Here is an 18,237-nt window from a genome sequence, read left to right as displayed (position 1 = left end):
GATCCTTTATAGCTGTATGGTATGCTTACGCAAGACTATATTTATTCTTGGCCATGCTAAGCAAGCCATTGTATTTATTACATTATATACTTTTCTGTATAGCACAGAGGGAATGTGGTAATCTTCATATTTAATGACTTTTAGACTGCACAGAAATGAGAAATTCCCACAGCTTGGTCTGATCACTTCTATCATTGTGTTACTCAGAGTTTTCAGCATAGTTTAACACTTAGCTTCACTGGTGATTCAATTCTGGGTGGGGTTTCTGTCAGTCACTTGGAGAAAAACAAAAGTAGCTAACATCAGACTGTATCATTTAGTACCAGTGCTACTTTCTTATTAAGTACGTCAATTCATCATGCTAGCACATTGAAATCAGGTCTCATAAACCCTTCATTTAAGTACTTTAGGAAAGGTAATACTTTTGGTAAGTTATTGTAAATGGTATTACTGCTGAACTAATTGAATCAGCTTTCAATTTATAACAATTGCTATTTTGTCTAGTAAAATGAATGCATGGAAGTTTCTGCGACTACTATAACGGATCAAAACTGGTACTAAAAATGATATTACGCTATTAAAATTTCTCTGTCTCACTGTGAAATGTACAGATTTGTGTATTTCATCTAGTCTGACCTGCACAGAATTTCATCATGACTAAAGCATATCGTCTAGAAAAGAATCCAGTTTTCATGTGAAGAATTTAAAAGATGGAGAATCCACTACAACCCTTGGTAGTTCGTTCCAATGAGCAATCACCCTGTCTGTTAAAAATGTGTGCCTTACCGCAGAACCTCAGAGTTACGAACACCTCAGGAACGGAGATTGTTCGTTACTCTGAAATGTTCGTAACTCTGAACAAAATGTTGTGGTGGTTCTTTCAAATGTTTACAACTGAACACTGACTCAATACAGCTTTGAAACTTTACTATGCAGAAAAAATGCTGCTTTCCCTTTATTTTTTCGGTAGTTTATGTTTAATACAGTACTGTATTGTATTTGCCTTTTTTTTTTTCTTTTTGATCTCTGCTGCTGCCTCATTAAGTACTTCCAGTTCCAAATGAGGTGTGTGGTTGACTGGTCAGTTCATAACTCTGAGGTTCTACTGTATTTCCAATTTGAATATGTCTCACTTCAACTTCCAGCTGCGGGTTCTTGAAGATAAATATTAGGTGCAGAGGAACGAGCCTAAAACAAACCATTTGAAAACCCAGGCTGCTATCCAGTTCTACCACCACACAAATCCATCTCCATATCAATACTTCCTACCTCATTCTTTACAGTACCAGACGTGTTATTCCCAGCCCACTGCTCTGGCAGAGATAGGCTAAAACTTCCACTTTTTGCTTCATTACTAACCAGAAGCCTCCTTAATTTAAACCAAAATTCACAGCAACATTAAGAGCACCAATTATTTAGTAAACCTATGAAATCTGTGCATGAAGGATCAAGCCCTATTTAAACTGATGTGAAAACAATTTGAAGGAGTGTCTTCCACCTTCCAAAGAACTAATTTTTGGATGATTCTATTCTACATGAGTTCTTACTTTGCACTCATCACCCTAGCATCTAAGCACCAGTACCCAAGACTCCTCAATCCTATGCCATTTAGGGAATCCAGATTTACTAATGGGGTGATGATAGCCTGGGTAATTCACACTAACTGACTATGGGTCTTTGTTCTTCTCTAGTACCTGTACCATGTATAATAGTTGTGCCTTGAAGCCAATAGCTTTTTGGTGGAAGCTGACGTTTAGGTTTTTAGATCCAGAAGTCCCTGGTTCAATCCCCGCAGATAAAGCAACTCAGGGAATTGTTACACCTGATTGAAAATTCAGAGCGCGCCTGTCTTAACTACAGCTGTTAAGTGCTGTGTAGCTCCATAATATAACGGAAGTCCCTTGGGCTAAGTGTTTCTTGGGAAAAAAAAACAAAAATCCAGAGTGTTGGCACAAATTTGTGATACAAGACATCTGTGTTTTCTGGACAAACTGTGGAAATAGTGGATGACTTCATCTATTTAAGCAGTAAACTGTCATCAAACAGGTGCAGCCATCCAAACATTCTAAGGAACGCTGGTCTAGCACTTTCACCCAAGAAGGACCTGCACAGGGTCTGGAGCCCAAAGAAGGAGAAACTATAGGCAAAAGTAAGGATTTATCAAACCTGCTCATTTCCAATCCTTAAATACGGATCTGAAAGATGGACATTGCTTAAACAACATATCAGGAGGCTGGAGGCATTTCATACGCATTGCCAGCGGTGACTACTAGATACAAGATGGTTATAGGGATGTATCATTGAGAAGCGGCCTTGAGAGGACTGAAGTCATCATTGGCCGCCTCTAGCTGGCCCTTTTGGATCATGTCACCCACCCTGGAGACAAAGTCTCCAAGACATCAAGAGCTTTAAAACAAAAAAAAAAACAAAAAAAAAATCAGATCTGAGGTCAGGAGGGGACACTGCTCAGTCACAGACTGTCAGTGGTTGCATGGTCACCCACAATAAACCTGCCTTCACCAAATCAGTAATAACCCTGTGGAGCACTTAGACACCTGGAATAAAGCCCCACAGTGTGGTCACAGGCATTCAGTGCTACAGCCCTCCACTGCATAAGCACAGTATTGTTGCTGCTATTGTTGCAGACCTTACATATTTATGAATACCACTGAAGTCAACAGGAGTTTTGCATAAGTAAAAACTTTGGATTGAAGTTAAAAACAAAAACAAAAACACAGTCCCAAATCTTCAAACTTTTAGACACCTTCATTTTTACTTTAGCAGTTAACTAGGTGGCCTGATTTTCAGAGCTGTGAATCCAGATTTTCAGAGCTGGGTTAAGATGCTTATACTTCCAAGTCTGAACAATTTAGGCTTTTCTTTTTAAACTAGCTTGAGCTAACAGTGCATCTAATATTTTCCAATTAATGATGATACCTGGCATTTTTCTGATGTCTAGGTCTGTGTTATGCTACCCATTTTCCTAGCTATAGCGGGTAATCTGCAAAAGAATTATTCAATTTCTGTCTTCAAGTATTTCTCTTTTCTCCAATATATTTTACCATGTTTTCCTATATCCCTAATACCACTTAAACACATAATTCTCCATCTACCGTGTCAATTTAGATTGCTTTCCGTGTGTGGTTCTCTCTCTCTCTCTCTCTCATTATCCTACCTTTCTCCCTACCTGTCACATCATCCAAATCCTCTTAAGCTCGTTATAAGATGCCTCTATAACTCTTACTGCATAAAGCTACACCTCTTCATCTGCATCAAATCATCCTAATCTTCTTCTAGATCTTAGTGTCATAAACTTTTCCTCCACATTTTGCGGCTGTGACTCTACTTTCACTGAGCAATAAAATTATGTTGATTTGCAGTCATATACACCTACGGCTGAATTCTCAAAAAGCGTTCAGCAATGGCCTAACTCTGTTCCCAGTGAAATCAGTGGTAAAATGCCCAGTTTGGCCAACATTCCCTGCTTCTGAACATGATACCCCAGCATTCTCTTTCCATACATTCCCTCGTTTCAGGTTTCTTGGCACATGCTTCCTATTTCTTTCCTATCTACAGTAACTGAATTATAAAATAGTTAATTATTCACACGGTGGCCAGTAAAAGAAATACTGAGATACGTACGCTTATATTGCGATAAATTAATTACTGTATAAGAAACTACAAGAACCCCCTATCATATATGTCCCACGGAGTCAAGGACAGTACTTTCTCATTGTATATATATATATATATATATATATATATATTAGTACTTTATAGTATATATATATATATATATAGTGACAAAGTACTGTCCTTGACCCCGTGGGTCCTGCATTTCCTGGTGGATTTCGCTAGCCTCAGAGGCTCACTGTGACCCTATATGTAGCCCTTCTCTCTCTAGAGGCAAGGGTCACAGCTTACTGAGCCATTTTCATCATAAGCTAACAAGGGAGGTGAGAAGAAGCAATCCTCCTTCGCATAGTCTCTGTTGTCTCCCAGTCTCAGTGATTAATCAGGGAGAGGAGGGGGGAGCCCAGACTCAACCTCTACTCTGGGCTCCAGCCCAGGGACCCTAAAATTAGCAGCCATAGTAGCTGACTTTTTGGAAATAGGACATGTACAATTCCCTGGGCCACTTCCTCACAGCAGCCCCCACTCAATATCTCCTTCATCGTTACCTCAGGGCCTCCTTCCTTACACCTGATATGGATTTGTACTGCTTCATTCCTCCAACAACACAACTCCCTCCCATAGCTCCTGACACTAGTGCTTCACTGACTAACTGGGAGGGTTTTAACTAGTTCCAACCTGCCCTTGATTGGCTTCAGGTGTCCCAATCAATCTAGCTATCTCCACTGCCTTCTAGAAGGATCTTAATTGGCCTCAGGTGTCTTGATTAACCTGGAGCAACTGCCATTTGGTTACCATGGTACCAGGGATTTGTTTAGCCTGGGACTAACCTATCTGTTTCTCACTACTTTACTGTAGTCATCTGGCCTTGCCCCATCACAATATACATATACACACACACACACACGGTAGATAGACAATAGATAATCACTAGTTTATGGCATAGAATAGAGAGCGTGTATCTTAAAGTGGACTGTGGGGAGCTAGTAGTCTACATTTTGTTCTCTCTGGACCAAATTCAGATGCGTGTGCATGCGGGGGGGCTATAGGCACCAGAGATCCATACTTCTAAACCTCCTGCATTTCCCTTCAACACTCAGTGAGGGTGCACTGTAGGGCCCGACAGAGAGGGAAAGCTACAACATGGGATCTCTCCTCCTTCCCCACCACTCCACCTGCCTTCATCCCCAACAGAAATGGCCAGTGCATCTGATGAGCCCTGTGGGGAAAAAAGGGAGTTGGACTTATGATCTGCAAGAGTCCAATGTAAGAGCATAGCCCGAAATTTCCAGAAGTCAAAGAAAGCCAAGAATTTCCTCCCTCCTTGCTGTGGGACTGGAAGGGAATGTTGGGCCAGGCTGCAAGTTGAAGAGCTTGTTTAGGACTCTGTGCAGCCACCTAGGATTAACCCTGCCTTTGGGCCATCCTTCACTGCCAAGGTATGTGCCCAAAATGGAGCAGAAAATTTTTCGTAAGTGCTAGGGCAGTAGGTGCTGATTCCACAGCAACAATTTCTGATGGGTATGCCTTGAGCACTGCTTCAACATGCAGCTTGAAGCCAAGTTCCTTACCCATTCCCTCCTTTTTTCTTCAGTGCCACAGTGAACAATTTGAAGGCAAGGCACTTTCCAGAAGAAAAAGGTAGAAACATCTGTCCTTCTCTTATCTAGCTCAAGGAAGAATTTGAGCCACGTTCTCATCAGACCTACAGTATGTGAGAATATTTCTCACAGCACTTCCAACCTGAGTATCTCAATTTCCTTATCACATCAATATAATTTGGGAGAATTGCTCGTACCAAGCCCACAAGTTCTCTCACAGGAAAGCAGTCAGTTCAGAAAACTCAAAGACAAATGAAGAAAAAGCCCAAACAACTGCAACCTTCCAGAAAACAAAAAATTGCAAAAAAAGATTTACATTTAAATGGTAATAAATGAAGACACCCGCCATTCCCATCAGAAAAGACTTCACTTGCAGGCAGAGAAAAAGGAAAATTGAGCCGGGAAGAACAGCTCAGTGCCTTATTATACAGGTGACTTCTAAGCCCCCTAGAGTCTGTTTTTCAGGCACTAATAACTAGATTCCTAATAGCCATCTCTCATTGAAAGGTTCCAGGGCTACATGATGAAATTTTATGAAAGAAAAATACAACAAATGGCTCACTTACTTACCAGGAGTGGAAACTGTCAAATATCTACGTTAGCAGCTTGGCCATAATTGCTCTAGGCCTAGCGTAGTTCACAATCCCTTTTTTGTTAGTGTTTGTGGGTGGTGGGATTTTTTTTACATGTGTGCGTGCGTGTGTGTGTGTAAGCCTGACTTTACAAAAATATCATGGGTTTTCCGGTTTGTGTGTTTGAATGTGGAAAACAAGCAGGACATGTGTCATAAACAGATAGCTAAGGGTTAATGTTCTTTTACCTGTAAAGGGTTAACACAGGGAACCAAACACCTGACCAGAGGACCAATCAGGAAACAAGACTTTTTCAAATCTGGGTGGAGGGAAGTTTGGGGTGTGAGTTCTTTGTTTTTTGTCTTGGGTCTGTGCCCTCTCGGCTCTGAGAGTGATCTTTCTATCTCCTGGCTTTCTAATCTTCTGTTTCCAAGTTGTAAGTACAAGGACAATAAGACAATAGGTTTATACTGTTTTCTTTTGTATTTACATGTGTGTAGTTGCTGGAATATTTTAAATTGTATTCTTTTTGGATAAGGCTGTTTATTCATTTTTTTCCTTTAAGCAATTGACCCTGTATATTGTCACCGTAATACAGAGACTATTTTTAATGTCTTTTTCTTTCTTTTTCATATAAAGCTTTCTTTTCAAAACCTGTTGGAGTTTTTCTTTAGTGGGGACTCCAGGGAATTGAGTCTGCAGCTCACCAGGGAATTGGTGGGAGGAAGAAGTCAGGGGGAAAAATCTCTGTGTTAGATTTACTAAGCCTGACTTTGCATACCCTCTGGGTGAGGGGGAAGAGAGATTAGATCTCTCGGTACTTGTGTTTCCAGGACTGGAAGCAGGGAATCTCCTAGGGTCGTCCAGGGAGGGGACCCTGGGAGGAAGTAACAAGGAAACAAGGGGAGGGGGTTATTTCCCTTTGTTGTAAGACTCAAGGCATCTGAGTCTGGGGGTCCCCCAGGGAAGGTTTTGGGGAGACCACAGTGAGCTAGGCACTGTATAATTCCTAGCTGGTGGCAGCGATACCAAGTCCAAGCTGGTAACTAAGCTTGGAGGTTTTCATGCTAACACCCATATTTTGGACGCTAAGGTCCAGATCTGGGAAGAAATGTTATGACAACATGCATTACGGCATGTAAACTATATGCAGTTTTGCAGTTTGCTAACTTCTTTCTCTAATGTGTCATGGAAAGTAACTCACCTCGGATATTTGTAAAAGGGTTTTGAATATACAAGAAATTACTGGCTCAGTGTGTATGTAGATACATACACACTGAGCCAGTAATTTGTATATGTACACACACACACACACACACACATATACTCAACACCCTTTTACAAATATCCGAGGTGAGTTACTTTCCATGACACATTAGAGAAAGAAGTCAGCAAACTGCAAAACTGCATATAGTTTACATGCTATAATGCATGTCCTGCTCGTTTTCCACATTCAAACACACACACCTGAAGACCCATGATATTTTTGTAAAGTCAGGCTCTTGTTAACATGGAACTAGTATTTCTTCCTATGTTAATAAGCTATGGTACATTAAAAACCTTGTTAGGATCAGCTTCTTACATGGATTGTCTGTATAACTTGATTCCAGAGAGACAGCTCTCATATGAGTTTGCATTTAAACTGCAAGGATTATTACTTCTGTTACATTTGCTATAAATATAATGGAACAATGTCAAAAGATTATACTAAGCAGAAAGGCAGGGGTGGCATTTAAAAAGAGCTTTGCAAAATCTGTACCAAAAAATCTCCATTAAGAAATAGGAGTGTGGATTTTTTTAAAGTGAGTCTATATAATTGCAGTGATAAGAATTCTTTAAGGATTAAAAAAAAATCACTTGTATTGTTCAAACAAATAACAGTTCAGATAATAAAAAATGAACAAAGGACTTTTTCATCTGTTTAATGTCCGAAGGATACGAGGCCTCAAAGGGAAACTAAAATGAGTTCTTATACCATTATGGCTGCATTTTAATATTGAATTTTGTCTACAGTGATTCATGTATGCATTATTAGTTGTAGTTATTGCTTGTTTCTCCATTACTTTAGCCTGCAAACTTGATTATTTTTAAATGTTATTAGGGCTAAACGTTAAGAAGCTTTAATTCAGTGGCCTTTTTAAGATTTGCACTTTTTTCTCAAATAGTCTCCAAAAATTCAAGATATGGCTCTAATTAAGCCTTTTAAAATTCAGACAATAGTGGTGTCCATCTCCCAAACAGAAATTAAAAAAGAAGTTGCAAGGAGAAAATGAAAAACAGCAGGGTATAAATAGCAATTATGGTCAGGATTTTCAAAAACATTCAGAGGTGGCCTTTGCTCTGCTCTCACTGAAGTTATGAGAGCTTTACCATTGACTTGAGTGGAAGAAGAGATAGGTCAACAGTGAACAATTTTTAAAATCCTGCCCCTTAACTTTATAAATCACACACACCACTGATATTCTCTTACACTGCTTAGCAAGACACTTTCCCTTCCCATACAGGACAACGTTGCTTAGTGAAAAACCCAACAGCCAAATTTTATCCTCCAATGTTTGCAGAGTTTCAATTCTAGTAAGTATAAACATGACCCTAACTGAATTTAAAATTAGAAATAACCCAGTGCAGTCAGTTTCATACAGATTGCAATTGCTTACCTCGTCCACATTCTCAAAGGCATTGATGATGTCATAAGGTAAACAGGACAGAAGGTCTATCACAAACCAAGTTTTCAGGTAGTTCATCCTTATGAGTTTGGGATCAGATATAACCTCTCCCCCAGGGCCAACAAAGGTTGTATGAAAGTTTAAAACAATGTCAACCAGAAAAATAACATCCACCACACTGTCCAACACCAGCCAGGCTATGTTGTTCTGTTTTGTTTTGAAGGAGACATTGTAGGGAACCATAATTGCTGTATAGAAGGTTAGAATTAAGATGACCCAGTCCCAGGTGGTCTTAAAAGCACAATAGTGTAAAATAATGTGTGGTGGAGTCTTTGGAGCTTCTTGTTTATACTGAGGAAGAATATCAGACCCAAGCTGGAGAACCTATAAAAGGAAAGAAACACAGATGTTATGGCTTTCAGTTAACATTCGTTATAATGGGCACTTTCTGAAATAGTGTAATACACAGAATTAAGGAAAGAATGTTTTTGTTATACCCTGAAGGTTCCAAGGCGACCTGTAGTTTCTAAATTATTTAATTTGTTAATCTCCTGAGCTCATCAGTGCATAAATCATGTAGGAATGGGTGGAGGTGGCTATCACTCAATAAACGGGAAAAGCGTAAAGCGTAAGGGTAATCTTACAAAAACAAAGATCATTTGCAGACGGACAGAGTGAAAACAAGGCCAACAACTACTGCTCAAAAGTTCAAAGTAAAGTACTCTGCCAGCAAACTGGCATGAGGGCCATCTGGATACAGCTGTGTCAGCTCATGCCCTGCAGTTGAAAATATGAGATCCCATTCATACCTACAGGTACTGGAAAGCTTAGCATTCATACCTGAACTCTCTCTGAATCTAAAAAGTAGCCAAAACATCATCCTGCTCAATGATCTACTGGACTGTAGCCTCATTGGCTGATTTCCTTTTAAAGTAAAATACTATGTTCATAACATCTGGTCTAACTGCTTGCAATTGTATGACTGGATAGGGTTGCAATGTATGCTTCCTTAGCTTTCTCTCCAGACTGCACAAAACATTGTTGCCATTAAAAAGTCAACATCGATGATGACTTAATATTATTTTTCATTTGCACAGTCTCATTTTCAACTCACTAATGAAAATACTGAATAGTGCTGGACCCAGGACATATTTATAAATTAAATATAGTTTCCAAAGTTTGTATTTTCTGCACACTCACCTTTGTAAAAATCTAGAACTGCAAACCTTGTAAAAGAGCCAAAACAATTTATTCTAGCTAGTCTAATTATCACTTATCTCAATCCAACATGAGAAATTTAAGTGGGTAGGAACAAAACAGTGATTACTCCGGTTTACTAACTTATTGAGCTGCCAAAAGAAAGACCTATATATATATGTTGGAACCAACAGCAGATTTAGGATTTTGGATTCCAAATGGGGTATTAGGATAGAGTAAATGCATTCAGTCTCCAGGAACTGATTGTACTAACACATCACTTTCAGTACCCCTTACTGGAGCTAATGTACCATATTAACAGTGGCTGCTAAATGGCAAACAGAACTGTCATACTTGTCAAAATGCTCAAATCTGGAATGTATTCTTGATTAATAGGGAGTGAATAAGTCTGAAGCAAATAGAACAATATTTAAGTGCATGAATCAAAGTATGAAAAAGTGTTGAAATCTCAAATTTCCAGTTAATTAATGCTTTTCATTCTTCTTTGCAGGAGAAGAACTGGGTGTTGCTAAGATTAGGATGTGAAATCCTGGCTGCATGAAAGTCAATGGCAAAACGCAATGGAGGCAACCGAGCAAGGCTTTCACTCAGGAAAAACAGTGGACAGTGTTGTCAATTTAACAAAATATTCAAAACAAAGTTCTCCAATCCCTCCTTAAGTCCTTTCATTTACTCTTCGCCCCCTCACTTCACCTTCTTGTAGCCTCGCTCCCAAGCCCCCAGTTCCTCTGCTGGAGCCCCCAGTTCCTCTGCTGGAGCCTGCTCACTCCCAGCAGCCTCTGGTCCCCCTAAGCATCCCACTCTCTGCACCATCCGGCTGCTCTTTATAGGGGAGCCAGCTGATCTCTGCTTGCATGTGCCTCCTTAGTAACTATGGCTGGCTGGCCCCAGGTCTCTATTCTAGCTCTTACGGGGCCAGCCACTGTTACAAATTAAAAGAAAAAAAACCACGTTCTGTGCAACAGCTAACGATGTAACTGATCCAATGGGCATTACCCTCATCCTCATCCCCTCCACTCTTTGTTACTCTGAATTGTTGTGTCTCATTTCAGATTAGACTGTAACCTCATTAGGGTAGAGACCATGTTTCTTTCTGTGCTTTAAATACCATCATGCTTCGCTTGACATGGCATGTGGGCAGCAAAAGCTTTAACTGTGGAGGACAATGAATTATAAGGACCATTGCACTTCATGCTGCTCAACTGTACTGTGAACTGTTTTCGTCTGCAAATGACAAACACTGTTAATAATATTGAAATGTGGCCAGCATATTCTGCCCTGCGTAAGCTGTAGCTCATCTGGAGAGGCAAACTTCTTGCCCAGAACCAGTGGACCCAAACCAGGTTCACAAAGCACTGAGAAGTCATTGAGTCAGAGAAGCTAGAGATGGGAGCAACCCATTACATCACCTTGGCTGTCTCAGTGTCTGTGCAGGATAGTTCATGGAAAAAACCAGCAGTGAGAGTAGTGGAAAACGGTAGAAGATTTCAACTTTGATTTCATTAAAGCAGAACTGTTATTATAAATGTGCACAAAAACTACGAAGAGAACAGGATACATTTTATGCTGCCATCAATCTTTAACACTGGACTCAGTACAAAAGCCTTCTGGCACAGAGAGACTGGGACTGTCACTTTCAGTAACTCATACGTTTTGGCAGCTCCCACTTACCAGTGGGCTCAGAGAAGATAGCAGCAAATCTTTTTTTTTGGTTAACCTGAAAGCATTCACCTGTTGCATTATTTGCACTGTTAAAGGAATGTTTGCAGGCTAACAGTGGATTTAATGCACAGCATTTAAAGAACAAGAGGTGATAAAAATACAGCAGGACAGACTTTCAGAGCTGGGTGCAACAGATGCATGAACAAAAACACACATGCACTCTCTGTGCATGCAAATCGCCATACATCCAGACAAGGACTCTTGTGAGATAGTATCTTAATCCTCAAGCAGTCCAATTTATTTCATTGGGACTACTTGAGGAGCAAATTACTACTTACTGGGAGTAAGGGTGTCACAGTCTGGTTGTATGGGAGTGTAAAACTGCATGCAGATGGCATAACTATGCACCCTGTGGTGCACAATTACCTGATTAATGCACTAAAATGACAGTTACACAAACACAAACAAAGGGTCATGCAAGTAATAGAGATTTGTGTATTTTTGCAAGGGAACCAGTCATGCCTCATCCAGAAAAGGTGGCTGTATGTATTTAATATGTTCTTTCACATAAGTAAAAGATGTATTTTGAAATCAGTAGCAGGGAAGACTATTCTTTATATTAAAATGTTAGTTAGTAATGATGCCAATTCTTTTATCCATCACATCCTGTCTTTTAAACAAGGGAAGTCGGGAGTCTGTCTCAGACTTACTTCAGCTAATCTTGAGTGTTTGTGCACCACCTCAGCTTTGTTCATTGGCGTTAGCTGTTGCAGAACACTTCGGCTGTTAGTCAAAGCTCGTGTCAATCGAGCAAACTTTGTCCAACCTGTGAGGAAGAAGAAAATGTGCAAGTTGGATTTAGTTACGATTCAGCAAGTGCAAATCTCATTCATGTGGACTAATGTTAGTTTCAGATTTGAATGGTTTCTCTCTCATGGCATCAGACTCCAGACTTACATCCCCTGCAAAACAGAAAAATACCAACCTGTGCTGTAGATACCACTGCTAATCAAGAGTAAAAATGAGTAAAACTAGCACACTTTGGCATTTGCTTTCTTTTGTTTTTGAGAGACAGACTATGCTGGAGGTGGAGTTATTCTGGTGTTGGAGCCAAATTCAAAGGCCACTGGAGTCAACAGAAAGACTCCCATTGATTTCAGTAGTCTTTGCATCAAGTCCATCTTGAGCGCTGCTGCTGTAATCTGGAAAACTCTGCCAAGGGCCTGCTCTAAAGCCCAGTGAACCCAATGGACAGGTTCCCTTGATTTATGGCTCAGGCTCTACATACCTAAAGTTGACCCTTCCTTTATCTGCCTCCCACCCCGCAAAAAAGATCCAACACCAAAAATAAAACTATAGAAACAAAAAAATATTGAAATTAAAAGCATGTTGATATCAATGCTAGTGGATGAAAATTCATAAACGTCTCAAGAAGTCACTTAAAAATAGACTGAGGGCTACATTGTAAAACACAGTTAAGAAATGAATTTAGCTGTTAAATTAATGATAAAGAGCTACCTTAAAGGAGGCTTGGGAGCCACACATCAGGCTGCCACCGGTGAACCTGCTTTCATAATTCAGCATGGAGCAGTCTTTGCTCTATCACTGATAGCAACACAACCTGGGAGCTGTGGCAGTATGCCTTCCCAACCAACCAAACGCCAGGATGTTCTAGTGGTCGTGTATGTGTAAATGGGTGAGAAGGAAAAGGGGTAAAAGAGAGGCAATGAAAATCTAAAGCCCTTAAGCAGGATAGCATCCAAGCATCGCCCACAATGAAAATTAAGATCTTTCCCTCGGATGCTGGTGGGAAGGAAACATTCTGGAACTACAAGCAAATAGATTTAATTAGTCTCCAAAAATGCATTTATTAAAGCAAGGATTTTTTTATATTGTGTATACAAGTACATATGTTTGACGTGAAACTCACTTCCTTGCCAAGTTTCAAGTCCCTGCTCCAAATCACAGGGGCACTAGAGCTTCTCAAATAAAAAGGACAACAAATTTTGTTTTAACATGGAAAAACAACGTATTTGTCCCTAATCTCATCCGCAACAACAGCTGAACTAATTTAGGTAAAACTTCTCCACAAATTCTAACCTGATGGAGATGTTCTGCATGGAAAATTTCATCCAAAACAGTTGCAAGTTGGCAAAGTTCTAAGCAACTGAAAACAAAGTTTTATAATGGGAAGTGTCAGGCAACCATAATAAAAGGCAGTGCTACCAATTCTGCCTATAATATAGTACTGAGTATTCTATGACATGTGTACAACAACTGAAAACAGGGTCTTATAATGGGAAGTGTCTGGCAACCTTAATAATAGGCAGTATTACTTGCCCCCACCTATAATACTATTTTTTAGTTGTCTTAAAAAAATATTGTTATTAAACTACATATCCCTTCCTCTTTCTTAGTCACTATCAGTCCAACTCTAATGGTCTTAGAGAGGGCCACAGAAACAACCTAAAGGGCATTTTTATAAATAAAACACATCATACCTTTAAAGTCCTTTATCGCAGGAGCTTCCAGGACTAGAAGGAAGTGCTGGATCCTGTTGTAAAATTAGAAATCTCCCCACTTGTAGTAGGACAGAAACCGAATTTCTAGCCATGCAAGAGGTGAAATACCAGACTTTAAAGGGTCAAATGCTTTCTCTGTACAGAAAAGCAGTTGCAGGTGAAAGATTTAATCTTGCCTAACATGGAAATTGGGCAGGTGTAGTGTAGGGGGAATTCCACATTTGGGAAAGGAAAAGGGAAACATTTCTATGTTATACTGATTCGTATTTTTAAATAGCAATTGTTTGAAGCCACTCAGGGATTTGGAATGTTAGGAGAGCCCCCTCATTCCCAATTAGTGGCCCAAAAGCATGTGGGATAGTGAAAGCTGCTTCACTTGTATATTGCTAAGTCGAAACTGTAGTGTAAAAATGCATAACATCCCTGAACGTTTATTGTTTAGTTATCCAATTATAAGCCTTAATTGTGAATTCACAATAACATGGTATGTTCTCTTTCTTTTCAGTAGTTGTTGATATTCAATTAGGAACATGTACTCTGCTCTGTTACACAATGTCAAAACAGATTTCACTGTTTGAGTATGAACTAATAATTTCTAGTGCAAAAATCTTCCATTTTCTTTTGTTTTTAATTGCCCTACAGAATTGGCAGGAAAGAAGGACAAGGAAGAAGTAAATAAAAAATGTCAGAAGAGCTTTATCTTTCTTAACCAGTGATTTCAGAGAACAGCTGGGCACATCAGTGGAATTATGACAACTCTATGCCGACATTTCACATAATTGCTAGAGGCCACGATACACCACACAGATTCCATTCAGTACTCTCCAGCCATGCCACAAGAACCACAGAAAAAGAGCAACTCTGTTCAGTGGTGAGATCACCCACCTGCATACAATTGTGAATATATGGCTATACGGACACATTGTCCATACCCTTATATGGAACTTCCACTGGTATCAATGGGAGTACACAGAGGTCAAGACTTACGGCTTGTCTACACTACATGGCTTTTAGCAACAAGGCTGTGTCAACACAGCCTTGTCGCTAAAAAAGTCAGCGCATGTGAATGCTCTCTATCGGTATTTTGTTGGCACTTTTGCCCACAAAATACTTCCAGCCCCGCGAGCGGCAGTAGCTTTGTCAGCAGGAGAGCATCCCTGCCAACAAAGCCGCATTCACACTGCCATTTACGTCGACAAAACTTTTGTCTTTTGCGGGGGAAGAAGGGGGGGTTAAGTACCCATGAAAGACAGTAGTTTTGTCAACAACGTCGCAGTGTAGACAAGCCCCAAGTCTTCAGTCTGTAAGCATTTCCTACAACCCAGAGATTAGAGGAACAGGAAGGTCATCAGCGAAGCCAAAACTGCTACTGCCAAATATCTGGACTCCATCCAGGATTTCTTCATTTGTCAGATTTATCTCAGCTTAGTCAGCTACACAGAACTTTCTACTGGCAGATGGTCACTGAATCAAGATTTATTTTGTTCCCTGAAGTTCAGGGCATTAATCTGTCTAGTGATTAGATGAAGATTTTTTTGTTTGGTACTGTAGACGATAGTGAATGCCCCTCAAGTCCTTTTTTTGTGTCCCTTTCATGTAGCACCTTCAATACGTGATGAATTACTGGTGGTCTCCATTTAAGAGAAATTTGGATTTAAAAAACTTCCCCTGTTGCAATCAGAAAACTGGTGAGAAATTCCTAACAAAATCATGGATACGAAAATCATCTCTTCTGTGCTCTGCATTCACCACGAATAGGTGATGCCTAGGGCAATCCTCTGGGAAAGACATATACTCATTCAACCTCTTTTTGTATAAGACAAACACAATAATAGTGCACTTTTAGCTCTAGGAGAAAAGGCAGGAAAAATATAGCTTTAAAATAAATTAATCTTGGCAAGTTTATCCAATGACAGATGAAAGACATCAACCAAATTTTGATTCATAGATTTGGAGGCTAGATGAGACCATTGTGATCAACTAGCTTGACCTCCTTCATGACACAGACCGTAGAATTTCACGCAGTGCTTCCTGCATCAAAGCCCATAACTTCTTGTTGCACTAAAACTGATCTTTTGAAAAAATCCAATCCTGATTTAAGTTCTTGAACTCTGCGCTGTCTTCTACCTTGTAAAGTTCTATCAGAGCCATGGGTTTGCTCGGGAAGGAAAGCGGTATATAATATGGCCTAGAATGACCCTACAAAAAAATCAACATGAGGTCCAGCATACTGTTTTCATCTATGATGTTATTGAATAAACACCAAGCTCATATATGCAACCAATAAAGACACAGCAACTGCAAGGTACTGGGGTCTGAGTGGGAAGACGAGAATGAATGCAGGCTGTCTTGTTCTCCTTTTGCATCTTAAATAATCATTACAGGATACACGACAGTATTTCTTGACGCTGTTGTAGACTAGCTAAATGCAGAATTATATTTAAAAGCTGTGTGTGTTTAAAAATGCAAGACATTATTTCCATGACTGGCTAGTGCTGTTAATGCTCCTTCAAATGTCACCCAATTTATTCCTTCTCTTCCCTGCTTCAATATAGCAGAGACTTAGAAAGAATGATTATTTTTATCATGTGTGTGAGTGACCTCCTGTCCTAGCAGTTATTCTCACTGTGGGAGGTGTGCAGAAGCTGCACAGATTGCAGACGTAACACAAAGAAAGAATGTTCTATAGGAAAAAGAAAGGTCTGTGTCCTGCTCACACAGCTCCATCTGAAAAGCCTGATGTTGAGTTATCCCATTCAAGTTGCTAGGAACATAGGAAATACCAGACCAGACCTGACCCAAAGCTGATCCCGTCTCCAACAATGGCCAATACCAGAGTGCTTCAGAAGAAGATGAAAAAAAGCCCGAAGACAATTTGGGGGATAACTTGCCCATAAGAGAAGTTTTTTTCTTAAATTAGTTTCTGGTTCATGCACTGTGTGATGCTGTATGATTAAAGATGAGTCTTTATATCATTGATATTACCACTGTGATACATTTGCAACAAATCTTACACAAAGTGTATCCGGTAAGGTGTTAATGGAAGAGTTATAATCTATCAAGTGTGATTACCCTGATTAAATCCATGCATCATCTTTGTACCTGAAGTTATGAATATTGGCTATGTATTTGTATCTCCAACATGTGTTTTGTTCCTGGGTGACAGCCTCCAGATAGCTGTCCAGCCCTAATGCAAATTTATGTGTTGAAGGCCCATTAAGGACACTCCATTCCCACAATGGGCCTTTGAAGAAACTCATCCCATCCAGATAGCTCTTCCTGTGAATACCTCATCCAGCGAGGAACCAATGGCCACTCCCTGTGATAAAATGTGTATGGGCATGTGATATGCTCATGTGACTCTGTACTTCATCTTGGGCCAGTAACTTTCCATGCACAGGGGCTGTGGACTTTGTTTGGGACAGTAAATTTCCATGCACAAGGCAAAAAGACCTCTGATGCAACTCCATTTTGCCTCTATCATGCTCTAATTCTCTGGACTGTGGACTTACAACTAAAAAGGAGCATCTTGAACTATGAACTGAGGACCTTCCAATCTTTTAGAAGTTACCAGAGAGACTTTACAAGCCAGCAATCTATTCTATCACTGTTACAAACCTGATATAAGGACTTTGCAAACATTTGCATGTATATGATCGATTGACCATTTATAACTCTCTTCTTTCCTTTTATTAATAAATCTTTACTTAGTTTACTATGGATTGGCTGACTGTGTGATATTTGGGTAATGTGAGAGATACATATTGACCGGGGGTAAGTGTCTGATCCTTTGGAATTAGTAAGAACCTCACATATGGTGAACTGGCTCAATAACCTCTCACTATATTAGATTTGGTTACCTGGATTGGAGTCAAGGGCTGAAATGGCTAAAAGGGATGACTTATTAACCAGCATGGTGCTACAGAAGTTCTTTGTTACTGACTTGGTGAACCTAGATATAGAATAAACCACTGTCTACCCTTTTTCTCACAATCTGCCCTGAGGTGGCATTCTCAGTGTGGTCCATCCCAGGCACTGAAACATGAGAATTTACATCCCTGTCTTTAAAATATCCTCCATAATCTGAAGATGTTCTCATTATCCATAGAAATCTTCTATCCACAATTCAGGAGTCCATTGAAACTTTCCTCAATCCTGCCTGTAAACTCGGATTGAGACTTCTGCACATCCGGGAAGTCAAAGGTAAAATCACCAGAGGCCTAGAAGGGTCATCTAGTCTAACCTCCTGAAAGATGCAGGATGTGTGTCTAAATCATCCAAGACAGATGACTACCCAGCCTCCTTTTGAAAACCTCCAGTGAAGAAGCATCTATGACCTTCCTAGGCAGTCTGTTCCACTGTC

The 18,237-nt window shown here is 40.0% G+C and overlaps 1 protein-coding gene across 2 annotated transcripts in view; it reads right to left on the bottom strand.

Moving 5' to 3' along the window:
- The window catches only part of KCNH5 (potassium voltage-gated channel subfamily H member 5), a 235,041-nt gene that overhangs the window by 171,067 nt on the left and 45,737 nt on the right, over positions 1–18,237 (bottom strand). For both annotated transcript variants that reach the window (XM_050952535.1, XM_050952536.1), the window contains exons 5-6: positions 12,063–12,178; positions 8,464–8,856 (exon numbers count right to left, since the gene is read on the bottom strand). In XM_050952535.1, coding sequence (XP_050808492.1) covers positions 8,464–8,856; positions 12,063–12,178 — 509 coding nt within the window. The remainder of the gene's footprint in view (positions 1–8,463; positions 8,857–12,062; positions 12,179–18,237) is intronic.

The sequence above is a fragment of the Gopherus flavomarginatus genome, chromosome 5 (genome assembly GCF_025201925.1).
Source record: "Gopherus flavomarginatus isolate rGopFla2 chromosome 5, rGopFla2.mat.asm, whole genome shotgun sequence".
NCBI lineage: Eukaryota > Metazoa > Chordata > Testudines > Testudinidae > Gopherus > Gopherus flavomarginatus.
This window is presented reverse-complemented; position numbering and strand designations above follow the sequence as displayed.